The following is a 20,619-nucleotide window of genomic DNA, read 5'->3' on the forward strand; positions in this document are numbered from 1 at the left end:
GGGTTTAATATTTTTCCTAGAACTTTTTTTTTTTTTTTTTTTTTTTTTTTTTTTTTTTTTTTTTTTAAAAAAAAAAAAAAAAAAAAAAAAAAAAAAAAGCAGCGTCGCTCTTTACAGTTAAGCAAAAAAAAGAGACCAAGCTAATTTTGAGGAAAAAAAAGACTTTTTTTTAGCCAAAATACTGAAATGTAGTAACCATAGGAAAACACATGGATATACTTAGTAGACAGTTTAAAGTGGTCTTGGGGGATGGGAGGGGAGGGGTTAGAACCAGTGCCTAATTCTCTTTATATGAACTTTGACAGATAGTAGGTATCTGCATTCTTTTCTTGATTTAATTGCAATGGGAAATTGACAGGGCTCGAGATTACCAACACAATCTTTACTAGGTGAACCACTGGCACTGTTAAAGTATTTTGGGAAATATAAAGATATTCTGTGTCATAATACAGGCATTTTTATTAGAATTAAAATGAAAAGCAGCTGAAGAGGAGGAATTAAAGCAGAGAAACAATCTTTCTCATTTGCTTGCTTTTAAAATAGGATTTAGATAATCAGTGGTTTAGGATGATCAACTCCTAGGATTTCAGAAACACAGGACTACATGTCTGTAAAGGACCTTGTAGGACACCATGCCCAGTCTCCAGCTTTTGAAGGCACCACAGCATGCAGTGCTCTCCACAAGTCTACTGTTCTCCACCTTAAGTAGGATTTTTGTCCTATTCCTGCCATTTTATCTGTTTCTCAATTTCAAGTGTCTATTTTCTCAACATCATTTTGTATGTATCACAAGGTGCAAGTTTAGGTAGAGGTTTGTTCCCCCTACTTTTATGACAACACTAAGTTTCTGGCCTGCAGCTTAACCGCTAGTTTATGTTACACTCTGCAAAAAACCTTTTTTGGTACTAAGGAAGCATTTGATGAACCACAACTTTTGTATATGACATAACATAGTAAGCTACCATGTAACATGGTAAACTACCCTGGAGCAATCATCCTAACATCTCTCAGAGAAAAAATAATTGGTAAGTGTTCCACCCAGAAAAAAGAGAGGCAGCCAGGAAAGCAAACTGACTTGAACAGAAAACAGAACCATCTGAACACCATTTGCTTTCTACACTACTTTTTAAAATTTGTAATATTAATACTGCTTCTATAGTTGCTCTTTCCACTTTATTTCTTGGTGCTGAGGACACTCCAGAAAAGTCAAAATTAAGCAACACATACATACATCTCCATTTATCTATTCGAATTCAACTCTGAAATTTCATTACTCCAGAGCCCCTCTCCCTCTCTCATTCTAAGCTTGTAGACTGACATCTTTTCACGCATCTTTTACTACCCTTTTCTCATGGCTGCTGCCTTTGGTTATAGTCACTTAAGATAGTATAGACAGGTAAGCGAACAGGTGGTAGAAAAGAATTTCTACATTGTTAATTAGGAGTGATTGGAAGCCTCAGAATACGACCAGGTTCTTCAACTACCATAATGCCTTCCAAGCTTCAGTTCAGAGAAGCTCCAGTTGCTAACTTCAACAGTATGCTTTCTGTTGGAAATACACTGCAGAAAATACACCTTGGATGTCACGGGATTTAAGTTCAGCAACTATTCTACTGTTTTTGAATGAGACACACTAAAGGAATTTAACTAAGGTGGGGTGAGGAAGAATGTGTTGGGAGATGAAAAATATTCCACAGAAGGTTGTGAAAAAACCAAAGCATTTAAAACAAGAGGACTTGTTATTTAAAGATCAGTTGAAATTCACGGAAGAAGATAGAGAAAACAAGAGATGGAGAGAAACACAGCATGGTAGATGTTACACACAGACACACACATACACAAAACCACAGCAGAGATTTTGATACTGTTTTTATCCTGTGCTTTTAGCCTGAACTGAAAGCAAGTCCAGCAAAGTCTTTGTTAACTTGGTTGATCTGCCTAGAAGAGGCCACACACATATACTTCCATCAATCTGCTCTACAGACAGTAAAGTCACCTCTGATCCCAGGATATTTAATAAAACATTTCTGAAGCCAAATATATAATCCACCCTGCAAAAAAATGTATAAACACTAATGATTGTTCAAAAAAAAAAAGTAAGAATACTAAAATTATCCAGCATAAACTCCAGAAAGGAGTTGTAACACATTGCTACTAATCAGGAAAGTTCAGTTTAGCAGCTTTTCTGAAAAAATAAAGAGCCCTCATATTTAGCAAAGTAAATATCAAAGAAGCAAATTCTTTTAGAATAGATCTATGTATGAGAAAAAAAAAAAGAAGTGTCTTTCACAGTTCAGGGTATATTTAACATACAAAAAATAATATGCATTGCCTGAATGTGGGAAAAACATAACATTTCAGGTTCAAATTTGGAAGGTGAATGAGTCACTTAAATCCTTATTTATGGCAAGATCTTAAATGAATGCTCTACAAAATGCCACTCTACAACTCCAATTCTAAATTGAACCATTAAATTAAATAATAAAAGGCTTCTGAAACTGTTACTACGCTCTTCTCCAAGACTGAGACCAAAAGGGTCAATGAAATTGTGAAAAAGAAAACATGTATTATTCTAAACTAGCAGGCACTACCCTTTCTTGAGAGCACTGCAAAGACACATTTTTCCAGGGGAATACTGAAAAAAACATTATGAAAACTGGAGACTGACCATTTAGTAGGATTCCAAGTCAGGCATGAAGGCAATGCAAGCGTATTTCCCCTTTTCTCCCCCTTTAATAGGAGCAAATTATGGTCTTCTGGTGATCGATGAGTAACTTTAATTTTAAAACCACTGTAATGTGAGGGGCATGCATAGCACACTGCAAATTTTGGACACACAATTTGAAATACCTCACCCATGCATGCAGCAGAAAGAATAGGCAGGAAATTTATCCAGCATAACAGGCAAGAGATAAAAGATGCAGCACCCACTGCCAAGACTATGATTGAGGAATGAATTTTGTATTCCCTTATATATGAGTGCAAGCAGTGCTTCTTTTTCATGTAAAATCTATACACTTTCATTTGAACACGTGCTTCAACACTGGCCAAAGAACAAATTCAAGGTTTTACTATTCCTGAAACAGACAAGCATGAAGAGCTCATCAGTATAAATAAACACCGTAATCACAAATCAAGCATTTAACAATTAGCGAACACTATCCTTCAATGTTCCATACTCAAACTTAACTGTCGTCTTCTAGAAACACTTCTGGGGCATGATGACATTTAAATTTACTTCTTCCATAGCCTTTTTCAGAATCAATTATTTTAAAACACTCCCACATGATGGCCTAGCATCAGCAGGTCTGGGAATCTTTAATTCCACAGCAATGACTCCTGAAACCAGAGTTAATTATGTCACTGGTAAGAATGCTATGATACTCTGCACAAGCCAGTCATTGAAAGGAGAAGAGAAAAATATTTTACAGGAAAAAGTCAGTTCTTTGGAGCTGGCAGAGAATGGCTGAGAGTAGGGAACTGTGATTTCAGTTCACAGTTCCAGAAGGAAACTGAAATCATTACCTTGGGATCTGCCACCTACATTACCCATTACCAATTACTACATTATCTTTCTGATTGATTCCATCCTGCTTCTGCTCCTAACTGACCCCCATCACTGACCCTCTGCAAAGCTCCTTGCTCCTCTATGAGTGAGGTCTCATCCCTCTTTTTCATTTGTGCTGCCTGGGAGCCATGGTAAGTTCAGAAAATTTCCTTGCTATCAGTTCTAACATTGGGCATCACAGCATTTGCCAACAGCTAGAAGAAACACTTGTAAAGGATGTTTTGCTCCAGTCTAGCATTTCACAGATGATGGGTGCTATCCCTTTGAGGGGGAGACAGGCCATGCTCTCTGCAGATGAAACCTTTGGAGAGCTCTGCTGCCAAATGTAACAAATATATGTGGAATATGTCAGAAATATATATATTTTTAGATGCTTGAAAATTGGCTAAATTTGGGTGCATGATCATGGAAGGACCAAAAGCAGGGTAACCTTCATGATAAATTTAAGTTTCTGCTTCAAAGCATACAGATGATACAAATCTTCAATGAAATTGTCATTTTTAATTTTTTTTTTAGCCTGAGTAAAACAACATATTCCTTTTCTAACCTCATCCCTTAAAACAAGTGATTTTTGTGAAATTTCTTAAAAAATTCAGCCTGAGGCACACATTGAGCACAAAAAAAATTCGGTCTGAAAATTTAAATTTCAGCAAGGTGATACACAATAAATCACAAGGTCTTATTAATTTTTTTACACTCTCATCACATATGTGTTTTTCTCTCTGTATATTTATATATATATGTGCAAATATGCAAATAAGATAACACTGTGTTGCTTAATAAAGCGCTGAAAGAAAACACACAATTTTGAATAGTTTTAAAGCTACCTATCTCAAAAGACTCGGCAAATGTTTCTTACCTGTGTCCCAATAGTCTCCTGGAAGCAGCGCCCAAGCTGAGTTTTAACTGAAACAGGAAACATATGAGGAATGGGTTGTTGATTTGTGTAAGTAGTATGTCCTTTCTGGGTCTTCTGATATGGAAGACCTTGGTAAGAGACCTGTGGATGTCCTGGCTGAGGTACTTTTGCTTTTTGTCCTGTTGACGTGCTGTCAATTCTTGAAACTTGATGGATCTGAACTGAGGCTTCAGGGGGATGTTTCACATGGATATTCACTATGTTAGGAGGGAACTTCACTAAAATAATTGAAGGAAAAACACATAAGAAAAATTGGTAATAAAATATGTCAAAAAAGATATCTTAGGGACCTCTAAGACATTTCTATTTTGTACCTTAGAGTTTTTACAGAGTGCCTTAAAGTGACTGTAATATAAATTAAGCCCAAATTTGGGGGTTAGAGGGAAGGCTGAAAGAATGCATAGAGTCTCATTAACACGGAAATGAAAACTCTTCACCCAGGAAAGAGCGACATTATAGGATTGTAAAGACTGCTATGTAAACATGGATGTCCACATTGGCTGGTGTGACATAAATATTTGTGGTTATACTGTGTAATAAGAATCCCATTCAAAGTTCCAGAATTCAAAATCCACTGGGTTATTTTTGGATATATAGTAAGCTTTATTTTCTTTTTCAGATCCATCATCTTTCTCTGGAACACAGAAAAAGCTTCAGTTTTCATCCCTTCACCTTTATATACCTGCCAAGTCCTAAGTTTGCCCGTGAAACAGTTGCCAGCACCTCAACCATCTAAAACCACCACTCCCTTCCCTGAACTTTGAGTTCAGGACTTGGCAGATAAAGAGGGAGGAAATGTTTTTCAGATACTTTGATTTTTAAATACTGTTGTAGTTTTAAGTCTGAGTATATAGATTGACACCCTCCAGTCAATGTAATGTGCACAGAACTGTTTACGAGCCTCAAGTCTCTTTTCATTGAAACACAAAATGCCCTTTAAACATGTAACTCAAATTATTATTTGGGGGAGTGGCGTGGGGTGATGAGGATGGAGAGGTGTGTAAAAACTTTTGTAGTCTGTAAGCTGTGTAACAAAACAAAGTTAGCATTTACTGTGTCTGGCTGGGTCTCATCAGCAAGTATAACAGTCTCCTCCAGGCCAGGCAATCCATTTGATGTAACACCCCTTCCAAACATCAAGAACTAACAAATATCACTTGACATACTTTCTTTGTAACACACACTGCATTGTTGAGTTTTATGAATTGTCTCCTTGCCTCCAGGCGGCCAGACTGCTCTTTGGAACTTGATTAGGCATTTGCAGTTCTTATTTGCAAATTTCAGCCTCACAGTTCCATTTCCCAGGAAGCATATTTCATTTATTTCAGCTGCTCTAAAATTATATTATTTTGTAGAAATTAATTCTGGTTTCCGTTTTTTCATATTATTTTAATTTCTCTAAGCACGTTTTCACTATTAATTGGTCTGAATTCCTTAAAAAACAAACTTATTTTCACTCTGCAATGCATTGTTTCATTGCAAACAGAAAAATCAGGAATAAAGTCTGCAAAATATGGCTGTGGAGCCTTAACGGCTCTTCAGATCTTGCTTGTAGTAGAAAACAACCTTCAAGCAAGGTTGTTTACTTTATCCTTTGACTCTGCAATCTGCATAAATTCCACTGTAAAGTCAAGTAAATTTACTTATAAGCCCTTTTCAATAGCACTGTTATTTCTTATTATTTCAGTCACTGAGCAAAATACTTCCCAGTCATTCTGGTGAGCCCATGATTCAAGTTGTGATGTCAAGATTCAAACCATGTAGACAGACCACTATTGTTACTGACTGGATATCCAAAATTAATTACCAAAATGTACTCCAAAGGCAAATATATCTATCAAGAAAAATTTACCTTTTACACCCTGCTGTCCAGACATCGTCAGTGGTAAAGTATGAGTAGAGTGGATAATTTGTGATCCTACAGGCTTGTTCCCCTGTTGTGGGTGATGGTACAGTTTTGGAGTACTGGCAGTTTGCACAGGGATCTGACAAAGTTTACCAGTGTAATTAGGAGGGCACTGGCATTTATCTCTAGAACTGCACTGGCCTCCATTCATGCATGGAAGGTGGCAAATAACTGAAATGAAAACAGAAAGAAAAATTTTGTTAATGACTTTAGCTTTAGTATTATCTGACCACATATCACAAAAAAGCTGAGGAAGAAAGGCACAGGGCCAGGGTCCTTTGGGCCAACATCTGAGGAATGACTGTTCATCTGACATGCACTTTTGATTGCCTTGGGGCAGAACCACTTCCCTTTCCCTCCTAATGACCTCTGCCTGGTTAATATGTTCTCTCCATGACACACACAGTAAGCACGTTCTTCCCTTAAAAATTCTAGCTATTTTATCTCATTATGCTATTAGGTAAGATGCTAAATTAATATGGTATCTGGCTGCATTCTCTTATTCACACTTCAGTACAGGTATCCTTATTCAGTCAGCCTCCCATTTTTGAAAACCCTGGACCACCAACACGTCCCTCGAAGACTGGGGAAAAACTCACTGAGGAGTAGACAGCACTGGGGATAAATTTTCCATTTTTGCTATAAGCCTTGGCTGGTCTCTGGAAACCCAATTCTTACCGAGTATCCAGATTTTTGCTTAACTTTTATTGCTCAAAGAAGCCAATTTGTATATCCACTCATGAAGATCATAAAAACATTGTGAGATTCTACTCAAATTATTTCAGAGACAAATTCCAAAGTATTAAAGTATTTTAACTCCAATATAACAAGGGTAATTACTTCTGTGCCAACTAGTACTTGCACATTTACAGCAACATAAACTATCAGATGAAACATAAAAAACATCAACATCAAGTGAAAAACATTTCTTAACTCTGAGATACAAATAATAATAGGCATGGTTCAGCACTTTCTAAAAATATGATGGGGGACTTTATAATCAACCATCATCTGGCTGAGCTGTCAACATTTTCAAGAACTAAATGATGTAAAAACAACAGGAAAAATACCATAAGCTTTTGTTCAAGACAAACCAAGGTCATTTTCTCAGAAATCAAAGATTTTTGGAGAAATAGCATACAGGATACATTTGTCAGCTTTAAGATAAGATTCTGACTGCAAAAATAAATAAATAAAAATCTTGAGTTTAGCATAATTATGGCATTTTGTTGGATTGGTATTGCTCAGTCAACATTGAATTATTAGGCGCTTAGTGCTTATTATTCCAAGTAGTGTAATTGCTGGACAACCACAGCCTATTGCTATTATTAATACCCATAAATGTCAGTATTGGAAAAGGAACTTGTGTGTTATGTGTTGCAAGATGACAAAGCAGGACATTCAGCAGCCCAAGGAGTTCCAACCCAGCTAGGTAATTCCCTTGGCCCAGGAAGACTGTTCCAGAAACAGAGCGATCAGCCCGGCTCCTCGCAGAGCACCCTCAAATTGCATTGACAGGAACGGCGCTGCCCGATCACCAGATAGGCCCACGCACAAATGTAAACCGCCAGAACTGTCTTTCCACTGTGTTCTGCAAATGTATATTTAATATTCTTCTTATCTCATATTTTCATTTCATATAAACTGACTGAAAGCACTTCAAGCTGTAGCACTGCGCTAAAAGGCCTACTTGACTTTGGAAGACTGTCCGCACCAGTGCAGGCCTCACTTTTTTGGGTCCTGACACTGTTGGGACTTTACCTGAGTGTATAAAAGATATCCTTGAAGAACAGCTGTTACTTCAGACAAAATGAAGGATTTTTAACCCCATCAGTAACTAAAACATGAGAGCTTCCTCTCTCTCTGGTATCATTTCTCCCTGAGCAGCCAGAAATGAGCAGGTTTACTGCAATGGTAAAAACATACAGAGAATTTTAGATACTCAAAAAGACCTGTCTGAGCACGGCTGTCGGCTAAGGTGTTTTTTCTGCAAAAGTAGCATCACACAATGAAACAGTATAGAGCAGTATCAAGGGGACAGCAATTTGGTTTTGAAAGAACAGCGAAACAAAGGCAAGCAGAAATCATCTCACTGAGGAGTTCCTGGAATGCAAGAAGCCTATCCCATAGATTTTCTTCCCTCCCTCTCTGACCTCGAGGCAACAAAGCAACATGCAAAATACAGCTTTTAAACAATACAAGTATACACAGAATTTCCACCAAAACAAATTAATTTGTTCCAACCCACTGTTCCTATGAAGCGGTCGGCAATCTGGAAGGCCATGTTGTATGGGTATCCCTACATCACAGGGTGCTCTTCAGGCTTTCCTATCCGGCAGGAGCCACCAAGTAATGAACAGGCACACAAAAAACTTTGCTTTCAAGAAAACAAAAGTTTGTGCTAAAAATACTGGGAAGAAGGATACCAGTCATTCACATCCCTTTTCGTTACTGTTTGCTGTGGGCGTACACACAAACAACTTGTGCAAATAATTGCAAACAAATGCTAATGAAAGGTCTAGTGTGAGGTAAATAATGAAGAATGCTTACTTTCTCAGTAATTATATATAAAACAGAAAATAAAAATTCCAAGCTGCCCATATTAACATGTGGTGCAAATCACTTGTTCAACTGCTTTATGTATACAGATATATTGATTTACACTTCTTGAATGTCTGGCCTAATGCATGAGGAATGAATTTTAAATGAGAATACATTAAATCTATTCTGAGAATATAAAATTCTGTATTAAAAAAAATTAAAATTCTGAAATATACAGCTGTAAGTTATACTCAGTCAGGTAAAAACAAATGGGATGTGATCGCCAGGATAAATTGAAAACTTGATTATCTCAAATGACAAATGAAGAATGAAACAAGCTGAAATAAATATCTGATAATTTTAAATAGGCATAATAAGCACACAGATGCACAGTAATTGTGATGTTTCCTCAAGTAGTTTTTGGCCAGGAGAAAGGGCTACATTTGATTATGACACTAGAGCTGGAAATCACAGGCACACAACTTCACACAGAGCTGAATTACACACAGACCATTTGAGAAAAGTGAGCTGAAGCGGGCTAAGTCTCTGAAAAGGCAGAGAAAGGAATTGCTACTTTCCTCTCTACTTTCCAATCTACAAGGCTCTGGGAATCTCAGGTTAACAAAGACCAAAGAGCCCTGGGGAAAAGGCCACTTAAGATAGGAACAGGATATAAATCCAGGGTATGTTTGAACAGCTCAACTTCTGATGAAAGTTTTTTTGCTTTGTTTTGTTTTGTCATTGAGGTTAAAGAACTTAAACAAACAGAATGGCTGAATGCTTCCAGAGGCAAAGGGGACGCTCCTGACAAAACCCAGACCCGTTTGCTGGGGGAGACCATTAGAAGATGCTGGGTTCGCACTGGGTTTGCACATATGTTCACGACTGACATTCAGACAAAGGGCACACTGGAGTCTGATTCTCACTGGGCTTTTGCCATTTCCTCTGAAAAGTTTAAAAAAAAAAGAAAAGGAAATAAAAATATCCATTATGGTGTGAAATCCTCTAGCAGGTTCAAGAAGTACAAACATTTTAAGTATTCTTCTCATCCTCGGACAATTAGTTGGTAATAGCAAGCTTTGATTTCTCTGGCATCCAGAGGCCTTAATTCCCACCATCCTGGCACAGCTTAGTGGGTATCACTGTTCAAAATGAGCCAAGCAGAGAAGGTGCGCCGAGATGCCCTCACAGGGATTATCTGAAAGACTGAACACACAGAAAGAGGAGAACATTTGCAACACGAATCCCGATAAAGCTGCCACAGCTACGGGTTGGAAACACAAGAATAGGGCATGAAATCATCAACAAAAAAGCTAGGAAACCGCTCATATACAGTTTGTCCATGTAATTACATCATCTAATTTGTTTTCAAGATACTCAAACAACCTTGAACAGTTCCAGATAAACTAATTTAATCAAATCTGAATGTTTTCATTTAATCAAAATAATGTGTAACAAAACAAATTCCAAGCACCTAAATCCTTCTAATCCTTAAAAAATAGCCCACGCTCACTGAAAAAAGCCCTTAGGATTGATGGAAACTCCCTTCCTGTAACCAGTGTTGAAAAAAATGAAGATGGGTTTTCAAATGTTCCTCGTCTGACACTCTAAATTCCTTTTCTTTTACATCTCAGGGAAAATACGAGTTTCTGTCTCACTTTGCCTCACCACTCTTTGCCTTTTCTACTTACACACTATCAACTATTCAAGTGTAAGCACTATTCAATTACATCAACAGGCTCTCCAAGGAAAACCTTAAACTGCTCATTACATTACAGTATTTCCACTGGATGCATCACGAAACAGAAGATTAATTTTGTCTCGGAGTACTACACAGCTCTCCAGCATTACTACATGCCCCACAGCTGCTTCGGCACCTTTCATCTATGCTGTTCCTAAGCTCACAGAAAGTGCAGGCACTAGCACACAGTTCTACCAGACACAATTTTTCACAGGAAAGAAGAGCTGACGTTCACTGAGGGGAAGCACTGCCATATGTAACATTCTTGTAACACAGTGCCTCTAAACACCATACCTTTCAGTTAAGAGTTGAAACCCAGAGGTGCTATGTATAGATCTGCGCAATCACTCCAAACTTATTTCTACTAATTGCAGGAACTCTAACAGTAACTCACAAAGGCATGAACTACAGCAATGATGCTATCCTCCAGTTTAGACTCTTCCCTGTTCCCCTACTAGTTTTCTTTTGGTTTTTTTCTTTGTTTGTTTGTTGTTGGGTTTTTTTGCCACATGTCTTTCTTGCTGTCCCTCAGTTTTCTAACTACTTCATCCTAAACTGTTTTCTCTTCAGACTCCTGGGTGTAATTCAGAGGTGTTACGTAAAAAAGTTGCAAGTTAAGTAATCAAATTATTGATTTCAGCTTTATTTTTTTCTTCAGTAAGATTATCTTGATATTACAAATTTATACTTTGGAAAGAAGAGAGAGAAAAGAAAAGAAGCTTTAAGTGGGCTTGATTTAATAGTATAGCAGCTCCACATTCATTTCTGAATTTATCCAGTATTTGTATTTTGACAGCTTTTAAGAGAAACATTCTATTGCAACAATCAAAAAAATTTTAGAAGTAAATCTGATGGTGAGAGCTCCAGCAGCAGATGAAAAATACCTTTTACTGCTCACCACTGAAAACAGGAAAGTGATGCCCTGCTCAAGTGAATAGCTTTGTTTCCACCCACAAATCCCTTGTTAGGTACCACCACTATTCACTATTCACTAATCCAAACAGTGAGGACAGCACCACATTTGGTTCCAGACAAGTAATCTTGTAGAAATGGCTACTTTCTGCTACTGCTGAGAGAGCAGTCAAGGTATGTGACAAATGGCAGTACTGCACGGGAGATGAGCCTGCCCGTCACAGCACTTTTAAAAGAAATCTCTAATATTCAACAAGAAAAGAAAAATGTTTTGAAGCTCTCCTCTGGTTTCTTTTGTTAAATGCAATCTTGAGTATAAACAACGCCTTAAGTATAAAGCACCAACTAAGGTAGATTAATATCCTATAATATGTATAACAACATGCAATTACATTTTGAAAGATGTTTATAAAAAGTAAGAGTGTTGCTGGAAAGGTGCGTAGAACCCTGACACTTTCTCATTTGGGTACACCAAAAAGATACAAAGTAAAAAATACAATGAAAAGGGTTTCATATAGAATCTCTCTAGTAAATAGTTTCATTTGGTTTATTACTAGTTTAAGTAGTTTTAAATTAGGTGACACAAACATAGATTCCCCTGAAATGGCAAAAATTTAAATATGTAATTTTATGTATTATTTTATGTAATATGCAAATTAGTATGGATGACAGACAACAGAACAGCACAGGTAAGAGGCATACTTTAAAGAACATCTTTATTTCAAAGTACATTCCTTTATTATTGGAGGCTGTTTTTATCAGATTTGGTGAATACTATTTGTGAACAAGAACACCAAAATCTAGTTTGTTTATATACTCCCAGGATTTTATTGCTCCTTATTCTGTGCTTCTGTACTTATAACTATCATCAACATATTATATTCAAAGCTGTTACACATGTTCCTTTGCATATGAAGTCCCAAGCCTTAATCTTGTGAAAAAAATGCAATAAATTGTGTCCATTAACATTCACATTTGTTCAGTGAGAAAGAAAGAAACAACTAAAAATGCTTGCAAGTGGAAAAAACCTACTTTATGCCTTTCAAGGTGATATGTTCCATTATGTCAGATTTCTGACCAGAAAATGATAGGGGAACTATATCGAATGCGGTCCCTTATACTGTCACCTTCAGGCTTTTTATCAGTAGACATGTAAATACGATAAAAAGGATCTTATCATGCCAAGTTTTGTTCTGAACGCTGAAATACATTAACAGAATTCATCTTAAAAGGCTGAACATGATACTGAGAGCACCTCAGCTGTTTCCTCTGGAAAGAAATACAATCTGCAACACTGCAGTGAAAAATTTCAAACAGGAGGCTACCTCAAACCTAATGGTATGATAAGAAAAATATGAAGCTACTAAACCAGGTTCTCAGCTATTATGAATTAACATCATCATTGACTTCATAATAATTTGTCTTATATATTTAAAATGTTATTACCATGGGATCTTTAACAAAGTAATGCAGCCCCACTTGAGAATGGGATCGTAAGTACTTCTGTTTATCCAGACAAGGAAACCAATTTATTGCCAAAATAAACAAGCTTTGTGGTATCTGTCTAGATCATGCACATTTAAGAAAAAAACAAAACCAAACAAACCACAAAACCACAACACCAGGGATAAATGCAGAATGATGACATCTCTCAGGAATTATATATGATCACTTATTATTAACATCTCCCCCCTCCTACAAACTAATATTAATTGCAGGGGTCACGTTATTGGTTTGCAGTTGAGTATACATGACATTTCAAGACTGTTAACATTTAAGACGCAAGCAAACATCAGAGTTCAAGATGAACTCAAGTAATAAGGAATTCTAGTGGAAAAGAATGAATTGCATTCAAACAACAACTGTCTTTGCTCCACTCTAACCCAACTGCAACCACATTCGACTCTACCAAAAAGATCGAAGCAGTCGCAGGTTGCCTCTAAAAATCTCAGAGTAAGGAGATCTGCGTACACAGATTTCTTTATCACAGTTTCTTTATCCAGAAACTATTAACAAGGATACACGAGTCTTTGAATATTTTTTTTTTGCTGCAAAGTGCACCGTAGCTAAACATTATGAGAACATGGGGCTTTTAAAAATGGATTAGCTTTACGTAGAAGATAAATCATCCTAGAAATGCATCCCTCATATCATATTATGACAGAACAGATGAAATAACCATATTTTAGCGTGAGGAATCCAGGCAGAGCAAATAAGGGGAAAAAGGTTTTAGCCTCCATCTCCTGCCAATGCTGTAACACAGCATTTGTTCACCAGTTTCCAAGGACATGCTGTAAAAATGGTATGGCCTGGGCCCTTTCTGAGATGGACTAAATTTTGTTGAGGATGAGACTCTCATCTCCTTAGACTGCAAAATTGATAAATATTTTTGAAATCTAGTTTTGTTTGATCCAGCATATGGACCTATAGTTTTAAAGAAGAGGAAAGAACATTGTATCCTTCTCAAAGCATGAGGTTTCATCCTTTCGGCTCCCTTACCAAGGTCACTACCTTCAATTTAACAGCTCATGTACTAGATGATACCTTTATCTATTTTGAAACAATGTCTTGACCAATGTTTCCAGTTACTAACATTCCAGAAAGTTATCAGGCATTTCTGCATGATGCACGTGTGTTGGACACACAAAGCAAATAGTTATTGAATCCTTCTGCTTTTATTCTATCAGCAGTAATAATTTTATAAATGTGTCTGTCATGTTATCTCCTGTACCATCCCTCACCTTCTTCTCATATGATATTAAATGTCTACCCTGGAAGATTTTTCTGTGAATTCTTTAGCTATACTTACCAACTTTCTATATCTAATAACTTTTAATTTATACTTATCACTACTTTCTCCCTTTCCATTTGTCATCAGTGACCCCTCCGTGTCCCACTCATCATTACAAAATCAGGTTGGTTTCTTCCTCCTTCCTTGCTGAATCATGTCTGAACACTTCCAAAAGTAATTCCAATCTCTTCACACTTTTCCATATTTTTTTTCTCCTAAGCAATTCTACTTCTAATTTTCACTTGTCAAAGAATCCTTATTGAAAAAAGATCATATAGGAAGACTTAAAGAAAATGCAGGTAGCTTTGAAGATTGGATACACTTTTAAATATGCTGTCAAGAATCCTGGGGAACTGCTCTTGCTCTAGCAGGATTCCTCCTCTCAACAGAAAAAATTTTAAAAGTCCCAAACAGCCTTTTCTTTCTGTCAGTCTCCTTACTCCATGAAATGCCACACTGCACATAATTTAAAAAAAAAAAAAAAAAAGGAGATTGCACTAAAGAAGCTCAACAGCTGTCCTCATGCCTACGGCTATTTGATGATTTGTCAATTCAGTTATTTTAAAGTTGCTGCATGTTTACATTTGTGAAGAAAAACTTTACAGATATACTATGTGCCTCTTGTAGCCATGACTGTTTTCAGGCTGCAGTCATACCATTTTACAAAATAAGCTTTCTACACTTTTTCATAGACAAACATGTATTTTCTTTGCAGTACACACGTTGAGAACATAGTTTCAAAACCAGGAACTACAGCAAGAAACACTAAAAAAAAAAAAACCTCACTGCCAGAATGCAGTCTAGCTATTCTCTTCATGTTTTTGCTATTCTCACAATTTTGGAAGATGTATCTCTTTAAATGAAACTGTACTTCACTGGTTCTTCTCAAACTCCTCCAGGTACCACTATCAGCACAAAGCTTTAACAAATAATGTAGTACCTTAAAGTCTAACTTGGAGGAATGTCTACTTAATGCAGCACTATATAGCAGTTATCAAGGAAGGCAAGTAGAAGAACACATCACAAAATCAGATCAGCTACATCTTCAGGCATGTTACATTTTCATATCTTCCAACAGTAAACTTTCAATTTAAAATTCATTCTCTAACTCAGCTGGCAAGTACAGGATCTGCTTCTGGAATGATCATTATCTCCACAAGCAATTGAGTTTTATGTTTGCTGCTGAAAGGCTGTCCAGTGATTAGCATCACTTAATGCTAGTGTCAACTCACTGTAAATAAGGTGCAGTAAGTGTAACAAATTAGGCATACACTAGAAAAGAATGGTCTACTGGGAAGAAAGGGGAGGGATGCTGTCTTCAGTCAGGATGGAAAGCTGTGAGATCTCATCCAAGGAAAAACAGAGTCAAGTAAGTATTACCTTTGTTCTCTGTGTCTGTATTAGAGTGAGTTGAACAAATGTCTGTCTCCATTGTCTGTAATGTAAGTTTCAACATGCACCTCATACGTGGATGCTGACATTTAAGCTGTCTCAGTCTACATGCTTGTCCCACTGTGTCTCAGTTTTTCATTATAAAAGCATATCAATAGTGGGGTATTAGTCATTCTTTAATGGAGACTACATTGTTAACTATGGGAGATCCTGATACCAAAAACTAATTTCATTGTACTACTCCTATGTCTTCCTCAGTTTTAAACTCAGTACTTTAAAACACCTCAGGAAGAAAAGCTGGATGTTGGTGACTTGAAGATGTGCAAATAAAGTCAACCAAGAGACACCTGGTATGCCCCCAGGTATTTCAGCCATCCCTCAACACAGGTATCTCATACAACCTGTATCACATAATTCCAAGCTCACATGATAAGTTAGCTATCCTCAGATATGTCAAATGCAACTGCAGGCCTGTGTGTAGGTGACTGAAATGAGCACCATATGACCTATAGCTGCCAAAAACCTGTTAAAGTGTTACAGTGTGGTATGAATAGGATGATTGAGATAAAGTATTAGACTATTCACATGCTATCAGAAAAAGAAAAGGCATGCCCTGTCATGGAAAATGGCCTGGAGCTGAGGTTACTCAATATAAAAGGGTATAACAAAAATTATGGTAGTTGAGAAATGATTGACAGGAGGATTATGGCTTACTAGCCAGCATGATGCTCTCAGTCACTCTTTGCTAAATCTGTTTCTAATAGTCTCAATATCTGAGACAAATCAGACACTATTTTTAGAAGAAAGGGGACAGACAGAGCGTTAAGGGATGACTCACTCCTACCCTGATCATATTTGGTGAATCCACTGATTTTATTAGGGCTGATCCTGATATAGTCAGTATAACACGAGTGAGGCCTGGAATATTATACTAAGGAAAAAAACCTGTTTCCTGTTTATATAATTAATGCATTACAAGTGGTCAGTGTCAGACCTTTGATAATGATGCTAACACATATAGAAAAGCTACTTCAGGCTTCAGATTTCTACAGTGTGTTGATATTAATTTTCCTCTTTGTGTAAGACACACGTGACTGAAATAAAATCTCTAGGGAAGGCTGGGTTTGAAAGTGTAGCAAGTTAGCAACGCTTTAAAACCATCATTCTTACATAATTTCCTGCAGAATACAAAACGTAAACAGATTGTAAAATAGAATGTTGCAGTATAAAGACTTTATAGGTATCATTTTAAGCAGTCCTGAATAATTGTCACTGTCAAAGTGGGAACACTGAAATCAAGACAGCCAGTGTCTGATAAAAACTAACCCTTCCTCTGTTCCCAGTGCTTTTAAGGCTCTTACTCCTCTGCACAGCATACATGTGCCTGAGCATGTATAGTACTAACATGTATTAGTTAATGTTGTAATGTATCTGTTTTCATCAGAGAGTGCAAGAATTCAACAGAAGGACAGATAATAATGAACTCCAAGCATCTTTATTGCTACAGGATCCTTCCAGGCTTGTACTCTTCCCTTCTCATGTCAGTCGAGCAGTATTACCCACCTTTAAGAACTACAGGATTAAAGAGTAACTTGCCCATAATGACACTGAGCTGTTATTACTAATGCACTGTTACAATCTCACAAAGTCACTGAACTGATCCTCAACTCTGACACCATTCTCCTATTAGGCTGTTTCTAAAAAAATCGTACTGGACCGTTGCATGGAATAAAAAAGCAGTGACACCTAGTAGCTCAAGGCAGAGAAAAGGGCTGCTCTTAGACATCAAACTACCTGGTAACCATCAGACAAAATGGCAAAATGTCCTGAGAAACATTTAAGTAATGTGGTCACGCCTCTGTTAGGCAAAGGCTCTGAAGACCACCGAAGTAGCAAAGCTGCTGCTGGCCAGGGACATCAGCAACCACTATCATTTCTGGCAACTGAATAATAAATATTCATCCCATTTAACCTTTTGTGCCTCTTGAGCCATCTAAGCTAGGATTGTTGTTACCTGAGGTTTCCCACTCTGTCAGTGAAGACAGGCTCACCCAGCAGGCCATTCAGACCATCCACAGGCCAACCTGCCATAAAGGTGTCTCTCATCACCTGACTGGGGCACCTCAGTAAGATTTGTTGGGTGGGATGAACACCCAACTTTAGATCCCAAGGGTCTATGAACACTGACCCACTGTATCCCGTACGATAAGACATCCTGCAATAACAATACTGTGTTTAGAATAGAAAAAGAAAAGCCACAAAAACTCTAGTCATTACAAAATTTTCATCATTTCCAAGTATCAGGAGAATGCTCTCTGATTACAGTAACATTACCACAGTGCTCATTTTTGAGTGAAAAAGTTTACAGGAAGAATAAAGTATGAATAGACTCTTTCAAGTGGATACCCATTAACATACAAATGATAGCTCATAATCCAGACCTTCCTGGACTAGTTAAAAAAGATGAAAACCAGAAACTATCTAAGATTTTCAAGCACTCACTACATCACAAGAAATTGGAAAGTTTTCTAGGGAGTTGACCTTGAGGAGGTGACACAATATGAGAATATTGGGAAGGATCTTATTCAGAGTTTGAGTAATAAATTAGGTCATAGGAGACCAGTGAAAAGCAAGAGACTCAGATTCTGGAGTTCTGAAGCAGGAAAGGAGCAGAGTCAGTACTAATGAGGAGGAAGGATAAAGGTTACTCTGCAGAGAATGTACACTTGGAAATCCATTGAAAAACACATAACTTCGACACTTCTCATTGCGGTTCTTTTAACAACACATAATAGCTGTATAAATCATTGCACAAAATGACTAAACCTAAAATACAGCCAGCACTCTGGTCCTGTCAAGTTCTAAGCAATGAAACCATGCACTCAACTGCCCTGAGCTATGCACAACCCCCTTGACCGAGCTTCAAACCTCAGTGTTGTACCTGATGTTGTGTGCTGAAAAGAAACCCCTTTGCCCCCACTGTCCCAGTAGGCATTCTTGCACCCATGTAACTTCCGATTAACTGAAAAAAGGTGTCCTAGCACCTACATATAGGGTATCTAACATAACAGGCTGAATTTAATATAATCAAACAGTATGTAAAAGAGAAATGATGGACACACACTATCTGCAGGAAGCTAGTATTACAGCTTATGTGAGAAAGCTCGACTCCTTTGGTTCTCTATACCAGATTTTTACAAACAAGGGTGTTCTCACGCCAGGTGATGCGCAAGACGATCTACTGGGATATTGGAAAAAAAGTATCTTTTGTGCCATTAATAAATAAAATCAGTTTTCAAAATAGAGTTTATTTCATCTTTATCTCATCCATTTTTAATTTCTATTTTGTGTATGCTCTATAATGTACATATATATGATATATACAATAGTACATGTATATACTTTAGAAATAATAAATAAATGTTGATGCTGCATGCTCAAAAATTTTTTATTGAAAGGGATGTGCGATCAAAAAAAGTTTGGAGACCACTGCCCTATACAATTTATGGATAGAGGCAGTCCCTCTCAAAGAGGAGTCAGAGAATTTGTGTTCCTAAATTTGAATACGAAAAGTTGCTTAAAACTGCCCTACACTTGAAGTATCCCAGTAACGTCAAATACAAAAATTTTAATTCATAGCTCAGCTTAACATCTTTAACTTAAACCAAAAATACAACCAATATGACAAATTAAAAAAGTATTTGGCTGCAAAAAATACAGATGAGAAATTTTCTCCATGACTGGGTTTCTTAAAACTCAATCCTCTTCCTGTGCAAGCAGCAAATATCCAATTTTCCCTTCTATTCACTGACTGGCATCCCTCAGACTTTTTAAGAGGTTTGTGAAAAAAAAAAAGCTGAAAATTCCCATGGACTTCCACTTGACTCACATTTGTAAATCCCTGGTTGAAAGTTTATAGTTCCCCTTCAACAGTTTAGATTTGTTATGAATAGACAGAAATCTCAAAGAATTTAAATATGTCCATGATGAAGATACAGTTCATGTTTCAAAAGAAAGATCCAGAAATCTCTGTGCATCTACGTTACAAAACAGGTGTCTTTATTGTAGCGATACTCAAATCTAAGAACTAATTGTAGGTGGAATGACTAGGTGAAAGTTATGCAGGCTACACTGTGCAGAGACAGGGGAATTATCTGGAGCAAACTATATAAAAAGAGAATAGATGGTAGAGAGAGGCTGAACAGGGAAAGACTGTGATCAGTAGAGCAGTGATAGCTGCTTGCTTCCTTCTGATTGTGTTATGTCCAAAAGGACATATTAAATACTAACTCATTTGCTATGAAAGCTATCCATGATAAATGCCATATTTTAAGCAGTAAAAAAATTTGTCAAACTCTTCTGTGCTTGCATAATTCAAAGGCAATTTTATTCCTTTTTAAGCCAAAGTTGGCATATACTTGATCTTCAGTGAGGTATGTGCAAAGACATTTGGTTTAGCAATAACAAAATTATAGCTGTACAAGGTAGTGTGTTTATTTGAATATGCAACAATGTAATCATTCAAATAAATACACTCTTAGTTCTCTTTTTACAGTACTTCAAGATATACATAAACTAATCCCTATAAATTGAAACCATACACAGTAAAATAAAGCATTATGCATTTTAGCTTTGTGTTCTGTTTTGCTTTAACTTTGAGGGAAACATACTCCATGTGTTTCTGAATGGCTGCAGGTGTGGATTTTGTACCATTTCCATTTGTGGTTTTTCCTATGACTGCACATCCAAAAACTGTGTTCTCTATATTATACAGTTTGGTGAGTGCTTTGAGAGCAGATGGACTTTTGCTTTGCAGTGATGATCTGAAGTCTTTAAGGTGAGCAAGGGA

At 37.0% G+C, this 20,619-nt stretch overlaps 1 protein-coding gene across 6 annotated transcripts in view; it reads right to left on the bottom strand.

The window, feature by feature from the left end:
• The window catches only part of LTBP1 (latent transforming growth factor beta binding protein 1), a 193,588-nt gene that overhangs the window by 98,698 nt on the left and 74,271 nt on the right, over positions 1–20,619 (bottom strand). For 5 of the 6 annotated variants that reach the window (XM_014950707.1, XM_014950706.1, XM_014950709.1 and 2 more), the window contains 2 exons: positions 6,340–6,564; positions 4,428–4,705 (listed from right to left, as the gene is read on the bottom strand). In XM_014950707.1, coding sequence (XP_014806193.1) covers positions 4,428–4,705; positions 6,340–6,564 — 503 coding nt within the window. The remainder of the gene's footprint in view (positions 1–4,427; positions 4,706–6,339; positions 6,565–20,619) is intronic. The other variant, XM_014950710.1, reaches the window with a different exon arrangement.

The sequence above is a fragment of the Calidris pugnax genome, unplaced genomic scaffold (assembly GCF_001431845.1).
Source record: "Calidris pugnax isolate Ruff unplaced genomic scaffold, ASM143184v1 scaffold24, whole genome shotgun sequence".
Lineage (NCBI taxonomy): Eukaryota > Metazoa > Chordata > Aves > Charadriiformes > Scolopacidae > Calidris > Calidris pugnax.